This window comes from Callorhinus ursinus, unplaced genomic scaffold (assembly GCF_003265705.2).
Source record: "Callorhinus ursinus isolate GAN/ISIS: 27379988/994484 unplaced genomic scaffold, GSC_fseal_2.0 scaffold36, whole genome shotgun sequence".
In the NCBI taxonomy this organism is placed as follows: domain Eukaryota; kingdom Metazoa; phylum Chordata; class Mammalia; order Carnivora; family Otariidae; genus Callorhinus; species Callorhinus ursinus.
Window position 1 is genome coordinate 11,171,649 of NW_027397098.1, and position 22,359 is coordinate 11,194,007.

At 39.0% G+C, this 22,359-nt stretch overlaps 1 protein-coding gene across 11 annotated transcripts in view; it reads right to left on the reverse strand.

The window, feature by feature from the left end:
* Positions 1 to 22,359, reverse strand: part of TASOR2 (transcription activation suppressor family member 2) — a 72,980-nt gene that overhangs the window by 22,674 nt on the left and 27,947 nt on the right. For 3 of the 11 annotated variants that reach the window (XM_025853452.2, XM_073879962.1, XM_025853454.2), the window contains 12 exons: positions 21,343 to 21,415; positions 17,886 to 17,977; positions 15,927 to 16,064; positions 15,669 to 15,793; positions 15,570 to 15,589; positions 15,380 to 15,479; positions 13,391 to 13,491; positions 12,615 to 12,718; positions 9,112 to 9,184; positions 8,951 to 9,013; positions 4,752 to 5,471; positions 909 to 1,154 (listed from right to left, as the gene is read on the reverse strand). In XM_025853452.2, the coding sequence (XP_025709237.1) occupies positions 909 to 1,154; positions 4,752 to 5,471; positions 8,951 to 9,013; positions 9,112 to 9,184; positions 12,615 to 12,718; positions 13,391 to 13,491; positions 15,380 to 15,479; positions 15,570 to 15,589; positions 15,669 to 15,793; positions 15,927 to 16,064; positions 17,886 to 17,977; positions 21,343 to 21,415 (1,855 nt within the window). The remainder of the gene's footprint in view (positions 1 to 908; positions 1,155 to 4,751; positions 5,472 to 8,950; positions 9,014 to 9,111; positions 9,185 to 12,614; positions 12,719 to 13,390; positions 13,492 to 15,379; positions 15,480 to 15,569; positions 15,590 to 15,668; positions 15,794 to 15,926; positions 16,065 to 17,885; positions 17,978 to 21,342; positions 21,416 to 22,359) is intronic. The other 8 variants (XM_073879956.1, XM_073879957.1, XM_073879959.1 and 5 more) reach the window with 6 other exon arrangements.

Genomic DNA, 22,359 nt, shown 5'->3' on the forward strand with positions numbered 1-22,359 from the left:
TAGAAAAAAAACACTCTTATCCATAATACCATCAACCCAATAAAGCAGTATTTTCTGAATTCCCACTAACCATGAGGTTTTTTAAAAATCTAAAAATAGGTGAGGGAGAAAGAATCAGGTAGATTAGACAGAAAACTGTAAGAATACAAAGTATCAGGACATTACATCTTTGTTAACAAGAAAAACAACACACATGCAACCGCACAGGCCTCAATATGGAAGATGGAGAGGTCCGAGACTCTTCAGGCTGGAAGAAGCCATACACACACACACACACACACACACACACACGGACGCAAAGTGAGACAGGACGTGGACGTGATGTGAGCTTTGCTTGGGAGGTGAAGACTGTGGGGATGGTGGGGCTTTCTCTCTAGCAGTTGAAAATACAGAACTAGAGCAGGTGGGCATTTGTTCATGTAACTAAACTTTATTATTCACTGTAGCAAAACTAGGAAAGCAAAACTGCTTTTAAAATTAACCTAATGCCTTCTAAAACCAAACACAGGGTTCTGGACTACTGAGTGTCTTCAATGATCTCTAACTCCTTTTGGACAAATAAACTTCTAACCTTCTACTTAACTGATTACGGGCCAGAAAAATATTGCCAGATACTGTCTGTGTGCATTTATTTATAAGGAAGCCTCTCTACACTGACACTCTTGTAGACCATTCACATTCAGGCTTTCTGCAAACTAAAAAGTAGGGTCTACTTTGTGAAGGTCTGAACCTGCACTTAACAGATTTATTTACAACAGGAAACCCACCTACTTAGTCCTGTTAGTCAAGGAAATAACAGGAATTGTTGCTAAATTTCAGCTGTTCTTAGATTATTTCAAATATACTATCTTGCGATCTCAATCAGCCTGCATTGCGGTGTTTAAGTCGACAGGAAGAGCGTTTCTTACCAGGTTGTGGCTGCTTTCTGATTCTGGGATTCTGATTGCCTTTTACTAGATTTACCCTCTGCTTTTGTGGAGATTTCTTCATGGGTGGCTTAGCCCTTGGAACAGTTTTGACTGGAGATTTCTCTTGTTTCCTTGCCCTTTTAGTATTCGTTGCCAGTGGAGCATCTTTAGAAACGGGAGCTGCTTGTTCTTTCCTATGCAGTGTGGTTGTCTGTACAAACTGTGCGGCCGGCATGTCAGCGCCTTCTGTAGAAAACACACCGTTTTAAGGGGCGGGGCTCAAATATTTACCAGTGACAGCTTCTCCTTTGACTTCTTCTGTTTCTTTGCGGGGGGGAGGGGTAACTTTAACAACAGGGAAGAAAATATAAAATTTGGGGTATTTCATTAAAAGATTTTTTTTTTTAACAAAGCATGAGTTAAAAGGTCTCAGATAAATATAAAAACATGGTCTTTCTAAGCGTTGGATATAGCCTGTCAGGTGAAGAAGAATGTCAGAGTAATAGCTTTGTAAAAACAAGGCATGACTTAACTAAAGAAAAAACAATTTTCCATAATCTTTCCTGACTGATGAGGCAGGTGAAGGCTGACAATGGTAGTTCACAGCACTGGGGGATGGAGAATGCAATTTATGGAAAAGCAACCCAGCTCCCATGAGGTGATTAGATGACACTGTAATCGCACTGCAGAGAAGAGACTGTATTCATAAAGAGCCATCTTCTGGTTTCACGTGACTATTCCTAAATATACGAGTCTTAATACCACTGGAAAAATCGTCTCTACAGAGCAGACAGAGGAAGGTCTGCTGAAGAAGCCTCCACCTGATGTAACTTTCTACAAGTCTCATACAAAGTGCTCAGCTTTGCTTCTCACATGGAAGGCAACAGCTAGGAGGCAAGTACATAGAAAAAAACCTCATGACTACCCTGCTAATTTAATAGAAAGCGTTTCAACCTTTTAAGAGTTAAAAAAAAAAAAGTTAATAAATGTTCCCTTTGAAAACTTTTACTTTCAGCTGTTTCCACCAAAAACTTTAGTACCAAAGATATCAATAAAAATATCACAGGTATGAGTGTTGGCAGATATTATACAATTACGTTATACAGAAAACACTACAGTTGACCCTTGAACAACGTTTGAATGGACTTCTTTTAATAAATCTAAGTACACTGCTATAAATGTATTATCTTCCTTTTGATTTTCTTTTTAAAGATTTATTATTTGGGAGAGTGTGCCTGCATGTGCATGCTCGAGTGGGGGGATGGGGGGCAGAGGGAAAGGGAGAGAGTTTCTTAAGCAGACTCCGCACTAAGTGCAGAGCCCAACGTGGGGTTTAATCCCACAACCCTGAGATCATGATCTGAGCTGAAATCAAGAGTCAGACACATAACCGACTGCACCATCCAGGCGCCCCCCTTATGATTTTTTTTTTTAAGATTTTATTTGAGAGAGAGAGAGAGAGAGAGAGAGAAAGCACAAGTGGGGGGGAGGGGCAGAGGAAGGAGAGAGAATCTCCAGCAGACTCCCCGCTGAGTGGGGCTTGATCTCATGACCCTGAGACCACGACCTGAGCTGAAATCAAGAGTTGGATGATTAACCGACTGAGCCACCCAGGGGCCACCGCCCCTTATGATCTTCTTATAGCACTTTCTTTTCTTCAGCTTACATAATTGTAAGAATACAGTATATAATATATAAAACATACAGAGTATGTGTCAATCAGTGATTTGTGTTATCAGTAAGCTCCTGGTCAATAGAAGGTTATCAGGAGTTAAGTTTGGGGAGACAAAAGCTATAGAGATTTTTCCACTGTGTGGGGGGTCAGTTGGCGCCCCTGATGCCTGCGTTGTTCAAGGATCAACTGTATTTCTAATTGAGAAAAGGAAACACGATACTAGTTTAATAAACTGTGATGACTACTAGTGAAATGTAGAAAATAGACCAATTTCATCTCATTCTTTTGGGAGTCTGAGAAAGGGGTGTTTTTTTTTTTTGTTTTGTTTTTTTAAAGCTCTTGCATCTCTTTATGTGGTACACTTCCCTGGGTCTAATTATTTTCCTTCCTACTAAACTATTACAAGTAATAAAGCAACACAGCATTTTGTTTTTTAAGACTTCTCATTCTACTCTATTTTCTAAAATTTTTAGCACAAAAAAGGCAAAATATAAATCAAGCAGGAAAAGTTCAGACTAAATTGAGAAGAGAAAGAAAATAAGACGAGAGGACCAAGAGCTAGGGGAGGCTCCTAGCAGCTGCATAGGCGGGCAGGAAGACTGCACACAACCCAGGTCCTGGGAGGGAAACAGAAACACAGAACAAGGCGATCCTTCAGGGATCATCTGCATCACTCAATGCCATGTTAAAGTTGTAGGCACAATTGGTAGACTGTAAAATAAATTTAATGAGTTGCAACCAGAATCCTTTCTTAAATGAAAGAGAATAGAAAATACTAGATTGTATAGTTAAGGTAAATGTTTTTTGAAATTTTTGTTTCAGTCATGTATATATTTGCATGCACTGGACAATATAACATAAAGCATTTCTTAAAGTGGATGAAATGAAAAACATTTGAGAAACAGTGACAACATGTATGTTGAATTATAGATTATTTAACAGCTTGAAGTAAACTGGTTCATATATAGAAGAAACCCAACACGGTTGGCCTGGAATGTATTTGTAAGTAGTTGTATAGTCTGATTCACTGCTTTATACTGCCACACTTTCCATCCTTCTCACACGCATGTGCGTGTGCACACACACATTGCTTTTCTCAAACTATAATAAGCCAGAAATAACTATCTGTTAAGCCACAGGGTGAAGCCTTAATTATCTAGAATCCTGAGGATCTGCATATTCCTGATGTTTTCCTCTTTAGGCACCAACATTTCTAAATTCAAAATATTATGCATACAGTTAGCAAACCTTTTCTGGGACGGGATGCCAGGACATATTTTTAGCTTTGAAGGTCACATGACTTCAGTCACAGCTGCTCACCTCTGCCAGCAAGGTGTGAAGTAGCCAGAGACAACTGGTAAGTGCTTGAGGGACCCTTTGGCCACAGTTGGTTGACCTCTTCTGTAAGGGGTCACGGAGCATATGGTTCCCTACCTTTAAGCAAAGTACACTCCACACAACTAAGGTGACTCTAAGCCAAAATCACGTGTGTGCGGTGCTGTTTGCCACAGTGCATGTGCCTACGCATTAATGGGCTCCAGACTGATTCCCATTTAATTTACAGGGGGCAACAAGGCCAACTGTAGAACCATTCCAATATACAGGTCTCTAGGCCACTGGACATTGTTTGAACAGGTCTACGGCAGGATCCAGGTGACTATTTTTAAAAACTCTTGATACACACAAAGGATGGGAAATTTTGCCCCAGACTGCTTTAAGTTTGGAGAGTTCAGGGATTTAGTTCCCTCTTTATACATGTTCACACTATTGATTATCATTTCCTGCTGCTACTGGTGAGCCTGGTTTTAGAAGACCCTCTTCTTCCACCCTTATGTGTCCAAGGATAGCTCAGAAACTGGGTCACCTGAGTCACCATTGCTTAGAATGGAGTGTAAACAAGTGACTGACTGTTGGAAGCACTTTACAAATGAACTACGAGTCTTTGGTGAGCGGGCTTTTGAAGTATCTTACAGTTTTTCCTATTTCTTGATATTCATCTGCTAACTAGATCGGTGTTTCTCAAATTTTAGCACATAGACAAATCACCCGGAGAGAAACACTGGCATTTCTAGCAAACTTCTACCTGATACTGCCCAGCTCGGGGCACAACAATCAGTACCACAGCTACTACTAATGCTTATTTCATACTCCACAGAAATCGTACTTACCTCTTTTTCTTTTCTGAGGGAACGGTCCTTTAACTAATTTGAGAGTTGCTGGAGAGTCTGAACCCTTGCTTGCTCCGGCAGGATTTCTTTTGGGGAAGGAGCGGCACAAGCTCACCCTTTTACTCTGCATGGTGGGTGGTACGCTTGCCTTTCTCTTAGGCTGAACTCTCAGATTTGATGCTGCGCTTAACGGAACCAGAGCTCCCTGCCTGGCTTTAAACATTTCTTCAGGATTCTTTTCGGTTTCAGTTTCTTTTCTTACTTCTACCTCTGAGTCAAGAAATTCAGGATCTGGAGTCATAACTAAAGAAAATGCAGCGTCACAAATTCCATCTGAGATACAAGGGGACTGAGGACGGTCTGCCAATAAATCTAACGCAGTAGACACTTCCAAAACATACCCACTAGGGTCTGAAAAATAAGACTTCAACTGAGTTAAAGACTGTGAAGGGCACTTTTCTGCTGGAGGAACCAAGTCAAAGCCATCGGACAGTTGGCCAAAGAATGCAGTCTCTTGAATCCCATCTTGGGAAGTGGCAGTCAGTGAAGGGCCTTGGTCTACCTTGTACAGTTCTTGGAAACCATGCTTTACTAATGTGTTTGGACACACTCCTTCTTCAGTAAATGACTTCTTTGCTTCTAGCAGGGCACAATTAAGGGCAGGTAAAATAGGTGTCACCTTCGATGAGATGTCATCTTCACCTTTCAATTCTTTCAGCCCTAAAACATATACACATACATTCAAACTTCATCTTTTTTTTTTTAATTCTACAAAAACATGCAGGAAGAAAATCCTGTAGTTTACAAAACCATGGGATGGTTAAATATGGTAGTGTTTCATATGGGAATCTAACTGGCAATTAACAGAAGACCTATGGGTACCTTTAATGAATATATGTATCTCTATTTACATGAAATCACTCACACACACACACACATGCAAACCAAAAACGAGTGATTCCAGTGCAATCACTGGGTTAGAATGAGGAAGGCAACTCCACCTCATCTGACCAGGAGCCCAGCATGAGCTCAGGTACCATCGCAGATTTGCTTTCAAGTATTTTCAATGCTCATTTCCTGCTTTTAAAAATCGGTCTTATCTGTACCTTATTTAACTTACTTCAAGTTCTTTTAAAGAAGTTAACAATGCAAACTAAATGACCTGCAGAAAGTAAAACCTTTAAGTAACCCCTAAATCTCATGGTAACTACTGGTGTTAAAATGAAATGAACATTTTTTGGGGGCGCCTGGGTGGCTCAGTTGGTTAAGTGACTGCCTTCGGCTCAGGTCATGACCCTGGAGTCCCAGGATCGAGTCCCACATCGGGCTCCCTGCTCGGCGGGGAGTCTGCTTCTCCCTCTGACCCTCTCCCCTCTCATGTGCTCTCTCTCAAATAAATAAAAATCTTTTAAAAAATTAAATAAACATTTTTTAAAAAGTAAGTAACTAAACCAACTAGTCTTGTGTTCCACTCTCTCTCCTTGGCTCACTCTTTGAATGAAATGCTAATTTTTCAGCAAATCAATAACATAAAGGAAAATAGTAAGAGGGGGAAAAAAGAGAAAAGGTCAGGTCACTGAGAAGTCGGTAATAAAGTCCTAGAAAATGTAAGGCATCAGTAACTCTTAGATAAAAAACCCCACAGATGGGGCGCCTGGGTGGCTCAGTCAGCTAAGCATCTGCTTTCGGCTCAGGTCATGATCCCCGGGTCCTGGGATCAAGCCCCACATCGGACTCCCTGCTCAGCAGGGAGTCTGCTTCTCCCTGCCACTCTGCCTACTTGTGCTCTCTGTCAAATAAATACATAAAATCTTAAAAAAAAAAAAAAACAACAACCCACAGATGACAACGGCCTCTGGTGTCTACTAAACTGAACTGAGTCATGCCACTCTTTTTAAAGAAAAAGTAACTGCAAAATTAAGAAACACCAAGTTAGTCCTAGCTGAATACACTTGCCCTTGAGCCGGTATTACAAAAAGGAAAAGAGCAAACATGGATAAACAGGAAAATGTGACTAAACATTAAAATAAAAATTCCTTTCTTTGAGCAGTTCATCATTTAAAAAGTAACAAGTGGGATGCCTGGGTGGCTCAGTCGGTTAAGCGTCTGCCTTCAGCTCATGATCCCAGGGTCCTGGGATCGAGTCCTACATCGGGCTCCCTGCTTATTGGGTAGTCTGCCTCTCCCCTCCCCTCCTCCCCCACTCGTGCTTTCTCTCAAATAAATAAATAAAATCTTAAAAAAAAAGTAACAAGTGAAGGAAAAATATAAAGAAGTTCTCATATAACACTAACAGTTCACAATCAAGTTGTATTTCTCTAGACTTCATTATTTCAAGTAGGTAGAAAGGTGGAAACAGAATGATTTGTAATAAATCATTATAAATTTATGAAAAAGAACTTTTAAAGCCTGCTAAGCAAAGTGTGCATTTAAAACCACCACAGTTCTGAACCTCTGAATGCACCCATGTAGAAAATATCTCAAGGATCCAGAGAAGGATGTGAACACGGTAGTGTAACCATCCACTGTTCACTCTGCTAGGAGCCCTGTGCTGTGGGACTGTGAGTGGTGTGGGGACCAGTGTTCCTCATTCGGCTGGAAGTACATTTATTTTTTTTTTTAAGATTTTATTTATTTATTCGAGAGAGAGAGAATGAGAGATAGAGAGCACGAGAGGGAAGAGGGTCAGAGGGAGAAGCAGACTCCCCGCCGAGCAGGGAGCCCGATGTGGGACTCGATCCCGGGACTCCATGATCATGACCTGAGTCGAAGGCAGTCGCTTAACCAACTGAGCCACCCAGGCGCCCTGGAAGTACATTTAAAAATAACGATGAAGTCCGAGCTCTCACAGAAGAGGGAGGCAGTATGGGATCGGGGCTGGAAGGCAGCTCGGGAGTCTGCTATCTGACCGTGGGCTAAGTCAGGTCTCAGTCAGTCTGCTCTGAAGCGGTCCTCACACGCAGACTTGCTGTCAGAGCCACTAAGCCAGCCACCCCGGCACAATGCTGGACACAGCAAATGCTTGAGAAGTGCACACAGCTACTGCCATTGTGTTCTTATAACTGCTAATGTTGTGCTTCATCCAAAGTGATGCCCGAGACAGTATAGTTCTCTGCTTTGAGTAACTCAATACAATTTTTAAAAATCAACTTTAAAAACTTTTGTATTGGTTGTAGCTTTATAAATACTATATATAATTTTGTGTTTAAAGATATACAGTGTGATTATAAAATATGAAGGAAATATCCTCATAGGATAAAAAGAAGTAACTCGTTTACATTCATTTATTTGTTCAGCAAACATCTGTGATTTAAGTTTTTTTTTTTTTTTTTTTTTTTTTTAGTACTCTCTACACCCAACACAGCGCTCAAACTCATAACCCTGAGATCAAGAGTCACATGCTCTTCCAAATGAGTCAGCCAGGGCCCCGACATTTGTTATTTTTCAGTTGCCTGGCACCAGTAGGTGATAGGAATACAGTAAAATACAAGAAAAGCAAGCCTTAAATAATTATACAAAGAAATACTGAAATGATACTGCTGATAAGCCCGGAGGTCCCACGGAGGGAAGGGTGGTGGCTGGAAGCAAAAGCATGATATTAAGTGGACCTGACAGGCAGGAATAACAGGCTCCAGGGGTACTTCTCTGATTTCAGTCCTTAGCTCCCCTGCCTCAGAGACCTTTTAGACTTTGTTTCCTGATCACCCTCCAAAATTTTAATACCACAGATACACCTATTTATATCCTGTAGGAGTTATATTTTTTTGTCCCCATGAGCCAATCCGTGGTCCCATAGGGGCCAACTTCACCTGACGAAGGGGAAGGAGATGAGCAGTCCAGACAGAGGGAGCTGTGTCTGTGAAGGTCCCGAGTCCTATTTGCTGGGTGGATGGTGATGACCGTATCCCCCAGCTACTGCTGTTCACTAGCACGGGGAGTTCTATTCAGGGCGTGCTGAATTTGAGGAACACCTGAGACATCTAAGTGAACATGTCAACAGGCAGCAGAATATGGGCATGTGAAGCTCAGAGGAAAGTCTAGGTCTGCGAAGGAGACAAAGAGGGATCACCCAGGGAGGTTAAAGGAGAGTGATTTCAGAGCAGAAAACAGTTACGAGGGTCAAGTGCTGCTGAGAGGTCAAGATGAAGACTGAAAAATATCCCCCAGACTCCATGAACTGGACGTCACTGTGCCCTTACCTGCTGGAAGGGATGGATGGAATAAATGTAACCCATGTAGACCCGTCTGCCCACCTCCAAAATCTACAGAGAATGAAAATCGTAAGAAAAGTTAGGTTGTTGATCTTATAAAACAAAAGTAAACATACTGAAAAATAGTTTTTCAAAAAAGTTGTCCTTACGTGTTTCTGGTATTAAGGCTGATGATGTAAGTAAGATGAAAAACCCCCGATCTTCTAAGCATTTGATGATTGCCTTAAACATTAAAAAAAAAAAAAAAGTGAAAGAAGATTCAGTCCCTCTCTCCTTCTCCCTCTACCACACTCTGCAATGAATTGTGAGGTTATGAAAAGTATAAATATAAAACAATTCTCGAAATGTTAGTGTTTCTAAGAATCAGGAGAATTTTGTCCCCAGTACCAGAAACTGCAAATTCCTTAGTCCTCAAATAATCTTGGCCCTGTGAGGCCTACATATAAGAACCAGAACATCAAGGTTAGTTTTAGGATAGTGTTCAACTATGTAACAAATCAATTAGAAAAGACATTTCAGTTTTTCATTAAGATGCTTGACATTTCATTCTGCCTAAGTAGCCAATCTGTCACCATTCAGCCACTACAAATTCAAGGTGACTCAGATCTGGGATTAGCCTCTTAAGCTCCTGTTTACACAAAAAATATCACAGAATCCTGGAACTCAAGACTGGAAGATACCATCCAATAAAATAATCCTTTCTATAGCATCCTAAGAGAAGAAAATAATAGTAAATAACATAATTAGGTCCCGTGGCACAAGAGATGCAGATAAAAATAAATTCCTCCTCCTGTTTCCCTCTATCACAGTCTTCAGGGGAATCTGGAGCTCAAGAAAAAAAAAATCCTGAAATTTTCATGTTTCCAGTAACTCTGGAAATTTTTCCCCAGATAGTGGGGAAGTTATCCAAAAGTTGCCATTGTAAATCATAAAGATAACAGCTTTTCCATTAGTCACCATTTCAAAAGCTTATATATCCATAACAAAGAGAAAATCCAATGTTCATATAGTAATTTTTCAGTTAAAAAAGAAACAAACAAAATACACCATTTTTTAGAATAAAGTGAGAAAACATTCTATTTCAAAGATTGATAGGTCGTAAGCCTACAAAAATGGGGAATCAATAAATTATTCAATAACAAAGTATGAAAAAGACTTCCGATGATTACATCCACAGGAACACTCATTCCACACGCTTCTGCGATAGCCCCTGGGCACCTGATAGTTTCTGCTTTTGTTTCCTCCAGTCTTACAAATTCTATGATGGCAGGGACTGTATTTGTATTTATGCTTCTGGCGCACAGTAGGGACTAAAGAAATAATTATTGAATAAATATACCAGTAGTTATATATACCCATAGCTTTGGTACCTAGTAAACTGCAGGTATAATTCTGGCTTCATTTTCTACTACTATAAAAAGTGAAAGTGACAAGAGAGTTAGCCTCTACATCATTCTGCATTTTAGTTTTGTGATACAGATGAAATGTACAAATAAAACAGAAATATATATCTTACTGGTCTCTCAGATTATGTACTGAAAGGGCTAAAGTTCCTATTTTAACCTTTGTGGGAGAAATCATACAATCTTTTACATATCTGCTAGACTTTTCCATTTACACACAGAAAATATAGCCATACATGTCCTTAAGACCCTGTTAAAAAGAGACCTTGGTTGGTACTGTTCTTGAAGGTCAGTGTTCTGGGTACAAGCCCACATATACTTTATTCAAGGGACATCTATTGCTTGTCCTCTATACACCAGGCACGGGCACTAAGGTGTCAAAGATGCTTAAGATATGATAACTGCCCTCAAGGTACTCAATCTCTAGGTGGGGACACAGATATGTAAAAATTATTCATACAATGATGAGGCAAGAAAAAAAAAGCATGGGAGCTACAGAGTATAATGCTAAGTGAAGTTAAGTCAGTCAGTCAGAGAAAGACAAATACCGTATGATTTCATTCAACATGTGGAATTTCTAAGAAACAAAACAAATAAGCAAAGGCGAAAGAGAGAGAGAGAGAGAAAACAAGAAACGGACTCCTAATGCTAGAGAACACACTGCTGGGTACCAGAGGGGAGATGGACGGGGGGTAGGGGAAATAGGTGATGGGGATGAAGGAGTGCACCTGTTGTGATGAGCACCGGGTGATGTATGGAAGTGTTGACTCACAGTACTGTACACCTGAAACTAATATAATACTGTATGTTAACCAACTGAAATTAAAATAAAAACTTAAAAAATAAAAAAAAAGAAGAAAAAGCATGGACATCAAGGAGGAAGGACCTGATGTGATTTGTGCATCAGGTCTCTGCTACTTTTGATATCATTTGCACTTACAAACAGTCGCTTCATGAATGTTCTGAAAACATTTTTGGACTCTCTTCCTTTTAATTTCCAAAGAGAAAATGGACTATGCTACTGCAAAACAAGAGAGCCTACAATCCCCCAGCAGACACTCAACGGCCATCTGCTTAGCATCCACTGCTGCCCAGCCGATTCCCCTGTGCTGAGGAGCACTGCCACAGACTCAGCAGGACTGACCCTGGACCCAGTCCTGGCAGGTGGGCTCAGGATGGCTTGTGCAGGTCAAGGCACCCCATTCCCTGTTAGTTACTGGACAAGGGACGTGCAGATGACATACACTGGTCTAATGAAACTGAAGTGAAGGTGAGGAGGGGCCTGCTCTCTCCAGATGCACAAAGGAAGCATGTCGCCCCGAGTGGCAGCCTCAGGACAAAACTAGTGCACAGAGCAGAGTGAGGTGAAACACAAAGTCCTGAGCAAACAGTACTTGAACTGGTCTTATCACCTAGAATTGAAAAAAAGCCTGTTCAGTCCTGTAACTATTTAAGCCAGCTTGGGTTTCTGTCACAAGTAACTCCAAGTATCTTAACTGGCTGCCCCTAAGACCCCTTATCTTCACAGCTTGGACATAGGTCCTATTTTCACTTACTGATTTCTTGCTATCTACGATGGGGATAGTCCAGCATGCCACTAATGCGCTCACATGTTTAGATCGCTGTCCCACACTCACACCATCTCCCTTGGGATGTTTAGGTCTCACTCATAAAAAGTCACCCTCTACTCATTCCTCACACTGAGGAACCCTGGTTGACAAAATGGAGAAAGTCTCTGACTGTTACATATTTCTCATTTGTGGCTTACTTTCTATAATATGGAAACAGTAGGAGCACTAGCATTTGATTTTTTTTTTCCTTACATACCTATAGATCAACACAGGTCACTTTTAAAGTATCTCACAAGTGGTCCTTTGATTAACTCAGAAACACTAGGGATCTACTCAATTCCCTTGTCATAAAACAACAATAACAACAACAAAGATTTGGGGAAAACTGTCCTCTAATTCTTAAAATTAGGAGTACAAACTGACCAGCGAAATACGAATGTAAACTAAGACACAAAGGAGAATGAAAATATTAGACAACAAATTTTAAGAATATGTCACATAATAAAAAAAAAACATAATACAATTAAATTAAAAAAAGAATATGTCACATATTAAGTAATGAAAATCCTTTCAGCAAACTAAAATAATTCACTCTAGGCACAGTCAACTAATAATGAGATATCAATTTCTTAATTCAAAGAAAAAAATAATAATTATCTTTTAAAAGGTGATTCTTACCAATTGCTTATTTTTAATGTACTCTGTTAGTTTATCTATTTTTTCCCCTTGTTTGTTTGACAGTTCCACCTCATACATCCTGAAGCACATATCTTGGCAACAGACTATGGAGAAAATCAGAAAAACAGAACATTTCTTATTTTAAAATGCTATTATGCTTTTTTATAACCAAGTTTTTCACTTTGTGTGTTAAAAAGATGAAAGAACTAGAAATACTCTTTAAAAAATTTAACATTCAATGGTCTTTGTTATAAAACTCCTCAATAAGAAGTTACTGTGTCAAGTATTTGAAACAATGCTTTCACTAATATGGACTCTACTACAGAATTTAACAAGACAAATATATACTATATAAATAACATAAACATCAACGTTCCATGAATTAATCTAAATGACCAGGAAATTTCCTTCTCGTGTTTTCTGTTTTTTCCTTCAGTTAGAAGTACATAAATAAATAAAAACCACCACCACAAAACCTCTGTTCTCTTTCAAAGGCATGGTTATGAGTCTCCAACTATTTGTAAGCAACTCTCTGCTGAACTCCCTCAATGTTCTATAGTAAAGTGAGTCTCTGCCACCTTAGATGAAATTGCCTTTCAGTTTCTAGTTAGCCTCCAAGGAAATAAATCACAGCAACCCTACAACTTTTACAAAGGGCCCTTCTGCGAATCACTTAGGGCAAAACCACAACAGAGCGTGTGAGAGTGTGCGCGTGACAGATGGAAAAAACTGAACAAAGCCCAGGGCGTGCAGGGTATCATTACATCTGAACAGACCTTTTTGCTCCAGGTAATTCTGTTTTCTAAAGGCAGCTTCTGGTAGTCTTTTTTTCAAAGATGACACTTTCATTACATACTTAAAATCTAGTTCATGTGGCCTAAAAAACAAAACAATACCATGCAATTTAATAAACATTTAAACTACAACTTATTATTTTATTTTCTAATACAAATGCAAACAAAAATATCACAAGAAAAGTCCTGAAATTGATAAAATCTGAATCAAATAATGTGCATATTTATAAATATTATAGATTTTCAAATATATGACCCCACAGACCACAGTCTGCAAATATGTTCAACATTTTCTGAATGCATGTATTTTTGAGATTAGCAAAATATCTAGATGAATGAAAGAATTATGCATACCAGAATGAGAATTTTCTAAAAATTATGCTATGTGAGAGTTGACAACTTTTGACAATAGTGGACTGCATACCATGCAGTGCCACGGAATGAACCACATCCAGACTTTTGTACCACTTCCCCCGACTTCTCCTTGAAAACTCATTTTCAAATACTTGTAGACTTATAAATGCTCCCCTTACCCCTAAATACTTCTCTGTGTGTCCTTAAAAAAGGACACTTCCTTATGCAACCACAAAACAATTAATGAAATCAAGAAATTAATAATGATATGGTTCCATTATTTAACCTACACACCTTATTCAAATTTTGCCAACTGTCTCACTAAGGGGCTTTATAACAAAAGAAAACAAATCTTTTTCTGTTTTACGATCCAATCCAGGATGACACACTGCATTTAGTTATGTCTTTTTAATCACCTTCAATCTAGACAGTCTCTTGGTCTTTAACGACCTTGGTATTTTTGAAGAATACAGAACATGTATTTTGCAGAATGCCACTCAATCTGGGTATATCTGATGTTTCCTGCTGATTAGATTGGCAGGAATACCACACAAGTGACACTGTGTCATTCTCTATGCATCCTATTAGGAAGCACATGATATTTATTCCACTGCTGGTGATGTTAACCATTTAGGTAATGGTTCTAGCCACTTCCCTCCACACTCATTAGTTGTACTCCACAGTGACAATGAACGTTCCCAGCTCTCCCATTTATTTATTTACAGAATTCGGTTTTTTTTGTTTGTTTGTTTTGAGAGAGAGAGCACACACGTGCAGGGGGTGGAGAGTAGGGGGGAAGGGGCAGAGGGAGAGGAAGAGAATCTTAAGCAGGCTCCATGCCAGCGCAGAGTCCGACTCAGGGCTTGATCTCATGGCCCTGAGATCATGACCTGAGCTGAAGTCAAGAATCGGATGGTCAGCCGACTAAGCCTCCCAGGTACCCACCCCTATTTACAGAATTCTTACTTTATTCTCTGGGTTGTAATAACCCTCAATCCTCCCTCTTAAAACAGGTCAACAGAAGGAAAATGAATTGTGACAGCACACCTATCTTCAGCTTAGATTTCAATAAAATAGGTCTATCTTTCAACAGTTTTGGGTGCAAACTAAGTGCAGACTAAATAAAAAGATTTCATGAGATGCCCTTCACAGTGCCCAAAAACAAATAATACATTATAATGCAAATACGTGTAATAGCTACTCTACTTCATAGTGGTCTAGGAAAATCATGGGAAAATTACAAAATCAGCTCCTGCAACTCTTAATAAAGACTCAATAATAGTATTAAGTACCTATAATCTGCTGCATCTACTATCGAGGCAAATCCAATTTATTTCTTGGGAAAGTCAAACATCAAGGTCATATTCTCATGAATGGATTTAGACACTAAAATTTCCAAAGTGACTTGTCAAAGATTATAAAACTATTTCAAAGCCAAGGTCAGAATTTAGACCTGAATTTTAAGTTTCCTGTGCTCTGTACATCTACCCCAAAGTACTCTAATAAAAAACCAAGTACGACTGCTTTGCTTCACACAAGTACCAACAAACAAGACCTCAAAATGAGAATTAAAAAAAAAAAAAATCAAACAGTAAAGGACACAAACTCAATACTTACAGTTGCTTTGGAACAGCTGTACCGTAAGAGGACCAAAGACTTATATCACACAGCAGACAGCCTTGAATAATTAATTTGCCTTGCCATGAAGAGGTGAGAGCTGTAAGAAATGAGTAAGAAAGAAACGGATTATTTATGAGCAAAACATTTACTGAAAAAACATAAAAGAACAAATTAAATAATTTCTTACCATTTTCACTGAGTTCAAATCTAGGGAAAAAGGAAAGGCATGTTTATAAGCGCAAACAGAACAGATCCAGTAAAACAAAGTATGTGCATAATTACTTACATGCTTTTACGAGCGGAAGCTGCCATCCTTTTAGGCTCCCTATACTGAAAAGCTACAATAACATAAGGGCAGATCTGCCGGGGTCGCTCAATAACGGAGCTACCTGAAAGTTCATAGAGGTAATACTGAAAGAAAAGAAATAAGGATTATCAGAGTAGCACCATGGAACGCTTTATCTCAACTCCACCCAGTCCTGACATTTAACACAGTAGATTCAGAAATGTATCTTGGGAATGATTTATTCCCAGGTGACTATACCTGACTCAGTTCAAATGCGCGAAAATGACTCGTCTTGTGAGAAACCTTGTTAGTATTTGCAGCCACGTGGCAATCATAGCCAGAAGATGGGCTAGTATAGTTAGTGGTATAATTTTCAGACACAAACTTGACTTTTCCCTAGAATAAAAATATTAAGACTAATCAGATGTCTTCAAAAGGCAAAAATCTTACTCTAGGATTCATTTAAAAGTAGCCTAATAAGTAAGGATATGGATGTGTTTCAAATTGTGTTAACAATTATGGTTCTTAGCAAATTATCTTAAGGCCAACAATAGTTTTAATTATCCATGAACCTCTTAACACTGTATTTAAAAATGTGGTATGTCTGGGCATCTTCCTGAGGTAAATGATCACAGCTTCTACCACAACATGAAAGGAGTACATGAATCCCCCCAAATTTAAGAGAATCATTTCTGTAAAAGAAAAATTATACAGCCCACCAACTGGAACAGATTAGCTTAGTCAATGACTGTAACATAAAAGGTGACAAATGGAATCTAAAATTTCACAAGATGAATTTTCAAACTGAAGTATTAAGATATCAATTGTAATTTTTAGATCAAAGTATTTCTATTATGCCAGGACCCAGTAAATCAGCAAGAAGCAAATAGACAGTAAAGTGCTTAGCCAGACCTGATTACTGAATAGTCGATAGTATTTCCGATTATAGATTTCTCTTCATCAAGGGTTACATGTCTTCCGGGGGGGTGGGGGGGGGAGTGAAATATCATACAACGATTTTAAAAGCTGCTGTGAATATAATGACATATGTGGAAAAATACACAGAATATATACCAAAATGAGGTAAGGTTATAGGAAACTAATTTTTATCCTTACAGGAAGAATCTAATTTTTTTTGGGGGGGTTGTTAAGGTCCTGCCTCTTCATTCATAGGACCACCAGGGGCATTAATAAAAAGCCAAAGAATATAAATAGTAGTTCTCAGTGAGCAATCACAACCTGTATCTTCTCCCCCTCCAACAGTTTATGATGTCACGCATGGCTGGCTTTTGAGCAGTAAAGCAAGAACTGAGAGCATATAGGTAAAAATTGACCAGCAATATCCACCAGACAGGGGGTTACAAGCCAAGAAACCCAGGGCGAAGCACAATCTGACAGAGGTACAACGCGGAATGAGGGTTATGTGAGCCAATGGCCATCTACTGCAGTAGCTCTTCTGCAGGAGGAGGCAGAGGGAGGAGTGGGGATCGAGCGCCAGTGTGATGCTACCTTCCCTCCAGTTCTTGGGGTCAAACCTTAGAATGTGAACAGTTCACACTCAAAAAAACACATCAGTAGTGTTGGTTTATAATCAGAGAACTCAAGATAGTAAGAAAGCTAAAACCGAAGCAAAAAACAACAAAATGAGACTACAGAGTATGTCCTCACAAAGCCCACCAATCTCTAAAGTCAGAATTTTCCTAGGAACTACTTGCACTATTTGAGGGTGTTTTAAGAATTTCTGAGATCAGCAGTTACAGATGCCACATAAAACTGTCAACAGGTCTGGATGTTTTAGGGATAAAGGAAATAAGGCTCTCTTATTTCAACAATTTAAAAAGGAAACGAAAGTTGCTGTCTAATTCCTCTCTTATAACTGTAATCATCACATTGTTCTTATAGGTTGCTACTTATGTTCTGTTATTTAATGTTTAAAAAGTGGCACTGTGGGCCAGGGCGAGAGGAAGATTTTTACTGATTACTTTCTGTGTTATTTTGAGAGTTGTTTTGTTTTTTAAAGACATAGTCATAGATCATTTATCAAATGAACAAAATCTTTGTCTTTAAAGGAAAGCAAGAACAGCAATAAATTTCTGAATTTATAGCTATCTTCGGTGACTATGATATTTAGCAAATGATCCACAAAGAACATTATCACAGACTGATAACTTTTAGTTTTTAAAAGAAAAATTACATGAAAGAGCGTTTGGGTTTTACCTTAATTAGGTTAAAAATTACAACATAACCAGACTTCCCATGATACCATGGTCTTGCATGAAGATAGTCTGAGTATTTGGAAATATACACACCTATAAAAGTATAAGATATAGATTAATTCACACTTTAAAAGGATTGTTTACTCACATACATTTCACATGTAGGGCTACCTTTGACAGAACAAGACAACACAAAAGACAAATAAAAGTCAACATTACACTGTTTTGAAACTGCTTACCTTTTAAAAACTATTCAAGATATTCTAAAGGTATGGAAACATCAGAGCTAAGACAAGACAGGATGTATCTGATGGACAACCAATGTTCTAGTTGGGTACAATAACTAAAAAGGGATACAAGTCTCACAATTCTTGGTAAATTCTAAGTTTATTTTTTTTAAGGCAATCATTCAGTAAAAAGGCCTATCTGTAGTAATCCAATTCTCAAGTTATTTTTTGCAAAAAATCTCAGTAAGGACTCTATTTAATAATAAGCACTAAGGTCTGCCACTTGGCAGGTATGTGCTAGGCAGCAGTGGCACCAAAGTCAACAGGACAAGGTCCTGCCTTGAAGCAGCTTATGCTGCTAGTCTGTGCAATCTGTAGTTCAGGCAGGGGTCATGTTTGTTCTATTCACCACTGTAGCCACGCCACAGCCCAGTATATAGTAGGTACTTAACTATTCGTCAGACACATGTATTTGAGGACACAAAGAAATGGAAATAAGCAATTATATTTTCTTAGAAAAGGAGTTCTTTAAACAGAGGAATGAAATTCTCAGAGAACAGAGTGAACACAAGTATGGAAGCATAGAAGATGATAAACTGTGCAGGACGGTGGGCCACAGCATGGGGAGCAGGGAAGAAAGCACGGGAAGCTGAGGCTGAAGGGGAAGCTTGGAACTGGGTGGTAAAGATCTTTGTAGGACTTCTTCAGGGGAGACCTCACCCTACAGGAGCAGAGATCCACTAAGGGTTTTCAGCAGCAGACTACCACTTACAAGACAGTGGAGTCTCCAGAGGGGAGAGGCTAGAAGCAAGACCAACCAGAAAGCTACTGTCAGAGCTGAGACAGGTCCCCATGTGGCAGCAGCAGGGGAATGGCAAGGGAAGTGCAGATCCCACAGAGATTCCTAAACTGAGGCATCTCTCGAAATACGAGACAATGGAGAGAGCCCTTGAATATCCTGGAAAGAGCAATGAACTTGTGGTAAGAAGCTTGGGTTGCAGCACCAAGTCATTCACTTCCTACTAATAACCACGTGACTGAGGGGCAAGTCACTTGAGGTGGGGGCGGGGACTTGGATACATAGACCACAGGGTCCTCAGGAAGATTTAAAAAGATCTATAAACTTTTAAAACTAAAAGACACTACATTCACAGAACTAAACATTTCTATTTGAGCCCGAAACTATAAAATATATGCGTTCTACTTTAATTAAAATTAATTAATTAAAATTAATGATAACTTACTCTATAAGTTCTATTTTCTTACCCACCCCACTATGTGTTTAAGAAAGTATATTTGTTAAGAATAATGCAGTTTCTACTCCAGCACCTCACCGAAGCCAGCTCTTAAACATCAACAATATAATTAGGAATCAGAATAACGTAGAAAAGGGCCTCATATTTTGGAGATGTAAGCTAAAGTATTTACTTGTAATTTACTTTCAAATTCTTCAACAACAACAACATTTTTTAACCAAATGAAGGGAATAATGCAAAACATGATCTGTTAAACCTAGGGGATGGGTACATTATACCATTCTCTCTTACTATGTTAGTTATGTTTTACAATGAAGGGGGTGTGAAAAAGAGTAGGAAGAAAAAAAGGTGTTATGTAAAATGTTATCGGGGTTATGAATGTATTCCCTCTCATGGCCTTTAGAAGATGTGAATGTAAGTTTTAAAGCATTTTGTGTTACACAGAGTGACCACATAACCTAGCAATTCCACTGCTGTGTCTATACCTAAGAGAAGGCAAAACGCATGTCTCCACAAAAACTTGTACATGAATGCACACAGCAGCATTTCCGTAACAGCCAAGAAGTGCAAACAACAAAAGGTCCCTCAAGCGCTGAAAGAATAAAGAAAATGTGGTAAAACCATACAGCGAGATATTATTCAGCCAAAAGGCAGACAAAGTACTGCTATGAGCTACAACATGGATGAGTCTTGAAAACACTAAACTGAGAAAAGGAGTCACAAAACATCACATAGGATTCTGTTGATGTGGAATGTCTGAAGGAGGCCAACCTGGAGAGGGGAAGAGCAGGTTAGTGGCTGCCTCGGCCGTTGGTGGCAGGGAATGGGGCGTCACTGCTAAATAGGCACAGGACTTCTTTTTGGTGGGATGAAAACAGTCTAGAATGGACTGTGCTAATAGCAGCACTATTCTATGGATACACCAAAAAAAGCTGAACTGTACACTTGAAATGGGTGAATTAGAGGCTGTATAAATTTTATCTCAATAGAACTGTGAAAAAGAAAAGGCCAGCAGGAAGCTAGCCACTCCTGATCTCCACAGTGGTAGCACCTGATAGTGCTAAATACCCATCCTCCTCTCCCTCCCCAGCTCTTCCTCCACTGGACTGCCCACCCCCCCCAGGTCCTGCAGCGACCCACAGTCCTGTTCTTTGTCATCTTTTCCTTCAATAATGCCCCATGGAACTTTGGCTTCAACTAACACCTAGTCCTGCCACCTTAAGCCCCCATCTCCAGTTCTGATCCCTTTTTCCAGCTTTTTTTTTTTTTTTTAAACCATCAGGAGGGTATCTCCTGGTAACACCTAGGAAAACCTCACTATTTCTCAAATTTAATTCATGAAAGTAGTAGCATCCATTTACTGAGAGCTAAGTACTTCATGTAGCCTCACATGATCCTCACAGCAGATCTAAACGATAGTTTTATCTATTTCACAGATGAGGAACTTGAAGCTCAAAGAAATTTAGTGCTAATCCACATTCTTAACCGTAAGATTACCTTTCTCTTTTAACTCCTCAGCTTCCCTACCAATCTCCTTTCCTTCTGTGTCTTTTCGCTATTAACAACATCACTGTAGTGTAATTTACAAGCTTGTATGTGAATATTTCCTTTCTCTTGCTCCTCACATTCCACAGTTGCCAAGTCTGGCCAGTTCCATCTATTCTCTATTCCTACTGCCATTATGATAGTTTAGAAGACATCCTCATTAGCCCTGGATGATCGCACTAATCGCTTGGTACTGAAAGCTAATTTCAGTATCTCTTCTAGTCCAACTTTTAAGAAAAAGTTTTGATCATGTAACTCCTATTGGAAAATCTTAAGTCTTAGACTCGAAGCTCATTTACATGTTTAAAGCACTGATTCTAAAGATTATTATTTATCACTAATGAAACTGGCTTTTAATGTAAGTATCTTATGAAATGAACTAAACCGCACTTCATCTTGTAAAAGAAGAGACTCCTTTTCTCAGACTTACCTTTTGCTGGGTCACCGAGAGTGGTTCTAGCACTGCTGCCCACACACAGCCCGCGTTGACACACTAACTTTGCCTTTAAATAAAAGACAGTACTTTGCTTATCATGTCAGTCTTAGGAGAGACAATGAAGTAACACTATAATATATAAGCTTTCAGATAAATATATAACCTGTATATGGTGTGTATTTATGGCACAAAGCAAGCTTGTGTAAGGCAATTGTGTTTGGTTAACAGTTCATGAAATTTTATCATTTCTGTTAACAAAAATGTCTTCAGCAAAACCAAATTAAACAAGCTTCCAGATTAAGTCCTCTCTTGAAGATTTTGATTATAGCTTTGGAATCACTAAATTTGAAAATGTCTTATCCTTTAATGCCCTTTTTATATGAATCCATAGTGTATCTTATTTATAAGTAGATGATTAAGTAAATAAATGAACTCTTCTGGTATTACTATATAATCCTTATGTTATATGCTAATGTTAAGTATTCTTTAAGCAAGCCTACCCTTGTTCTTTAAAAATCACAAATCCAATCAAAATATGAAATTATTTTAAGTTGAATTCTAAATTTCTGGTATTGTTAAAACTGTATCTAGGGAGCCACATACATCTTTGGGAACACGCTCCACACAGTAGCTTCCTTCTCCCACAGTTTGGGTACAAGTAACAATACAGAAGCTCCATCTTTAAACACTGGCATGAAATAATTTCAAGTAACTCAATTGCTGAAAGTGTTCACCTTATGCCCAAAACCATGTAACTGAAACTTGAAAAACCTCCACAAGAAACAAAGTATCTATGTGAAGAATGATCCAGAATGAAGAAATACCCATTCACTCCATTAAAAGGCATTACTGATACTTAGGAAACCCGTATTAATCCAATTAATCCAATTCTCACCCTGAGATGACACTAAAGAGGGCCTGTGAAAAGGTACAGGAATCCAACCTCTTTCAGGACTAGCTGTCATGATCATTCCCACTGCCACCAGACTCAGCAACAAAAAAGACTGGAGA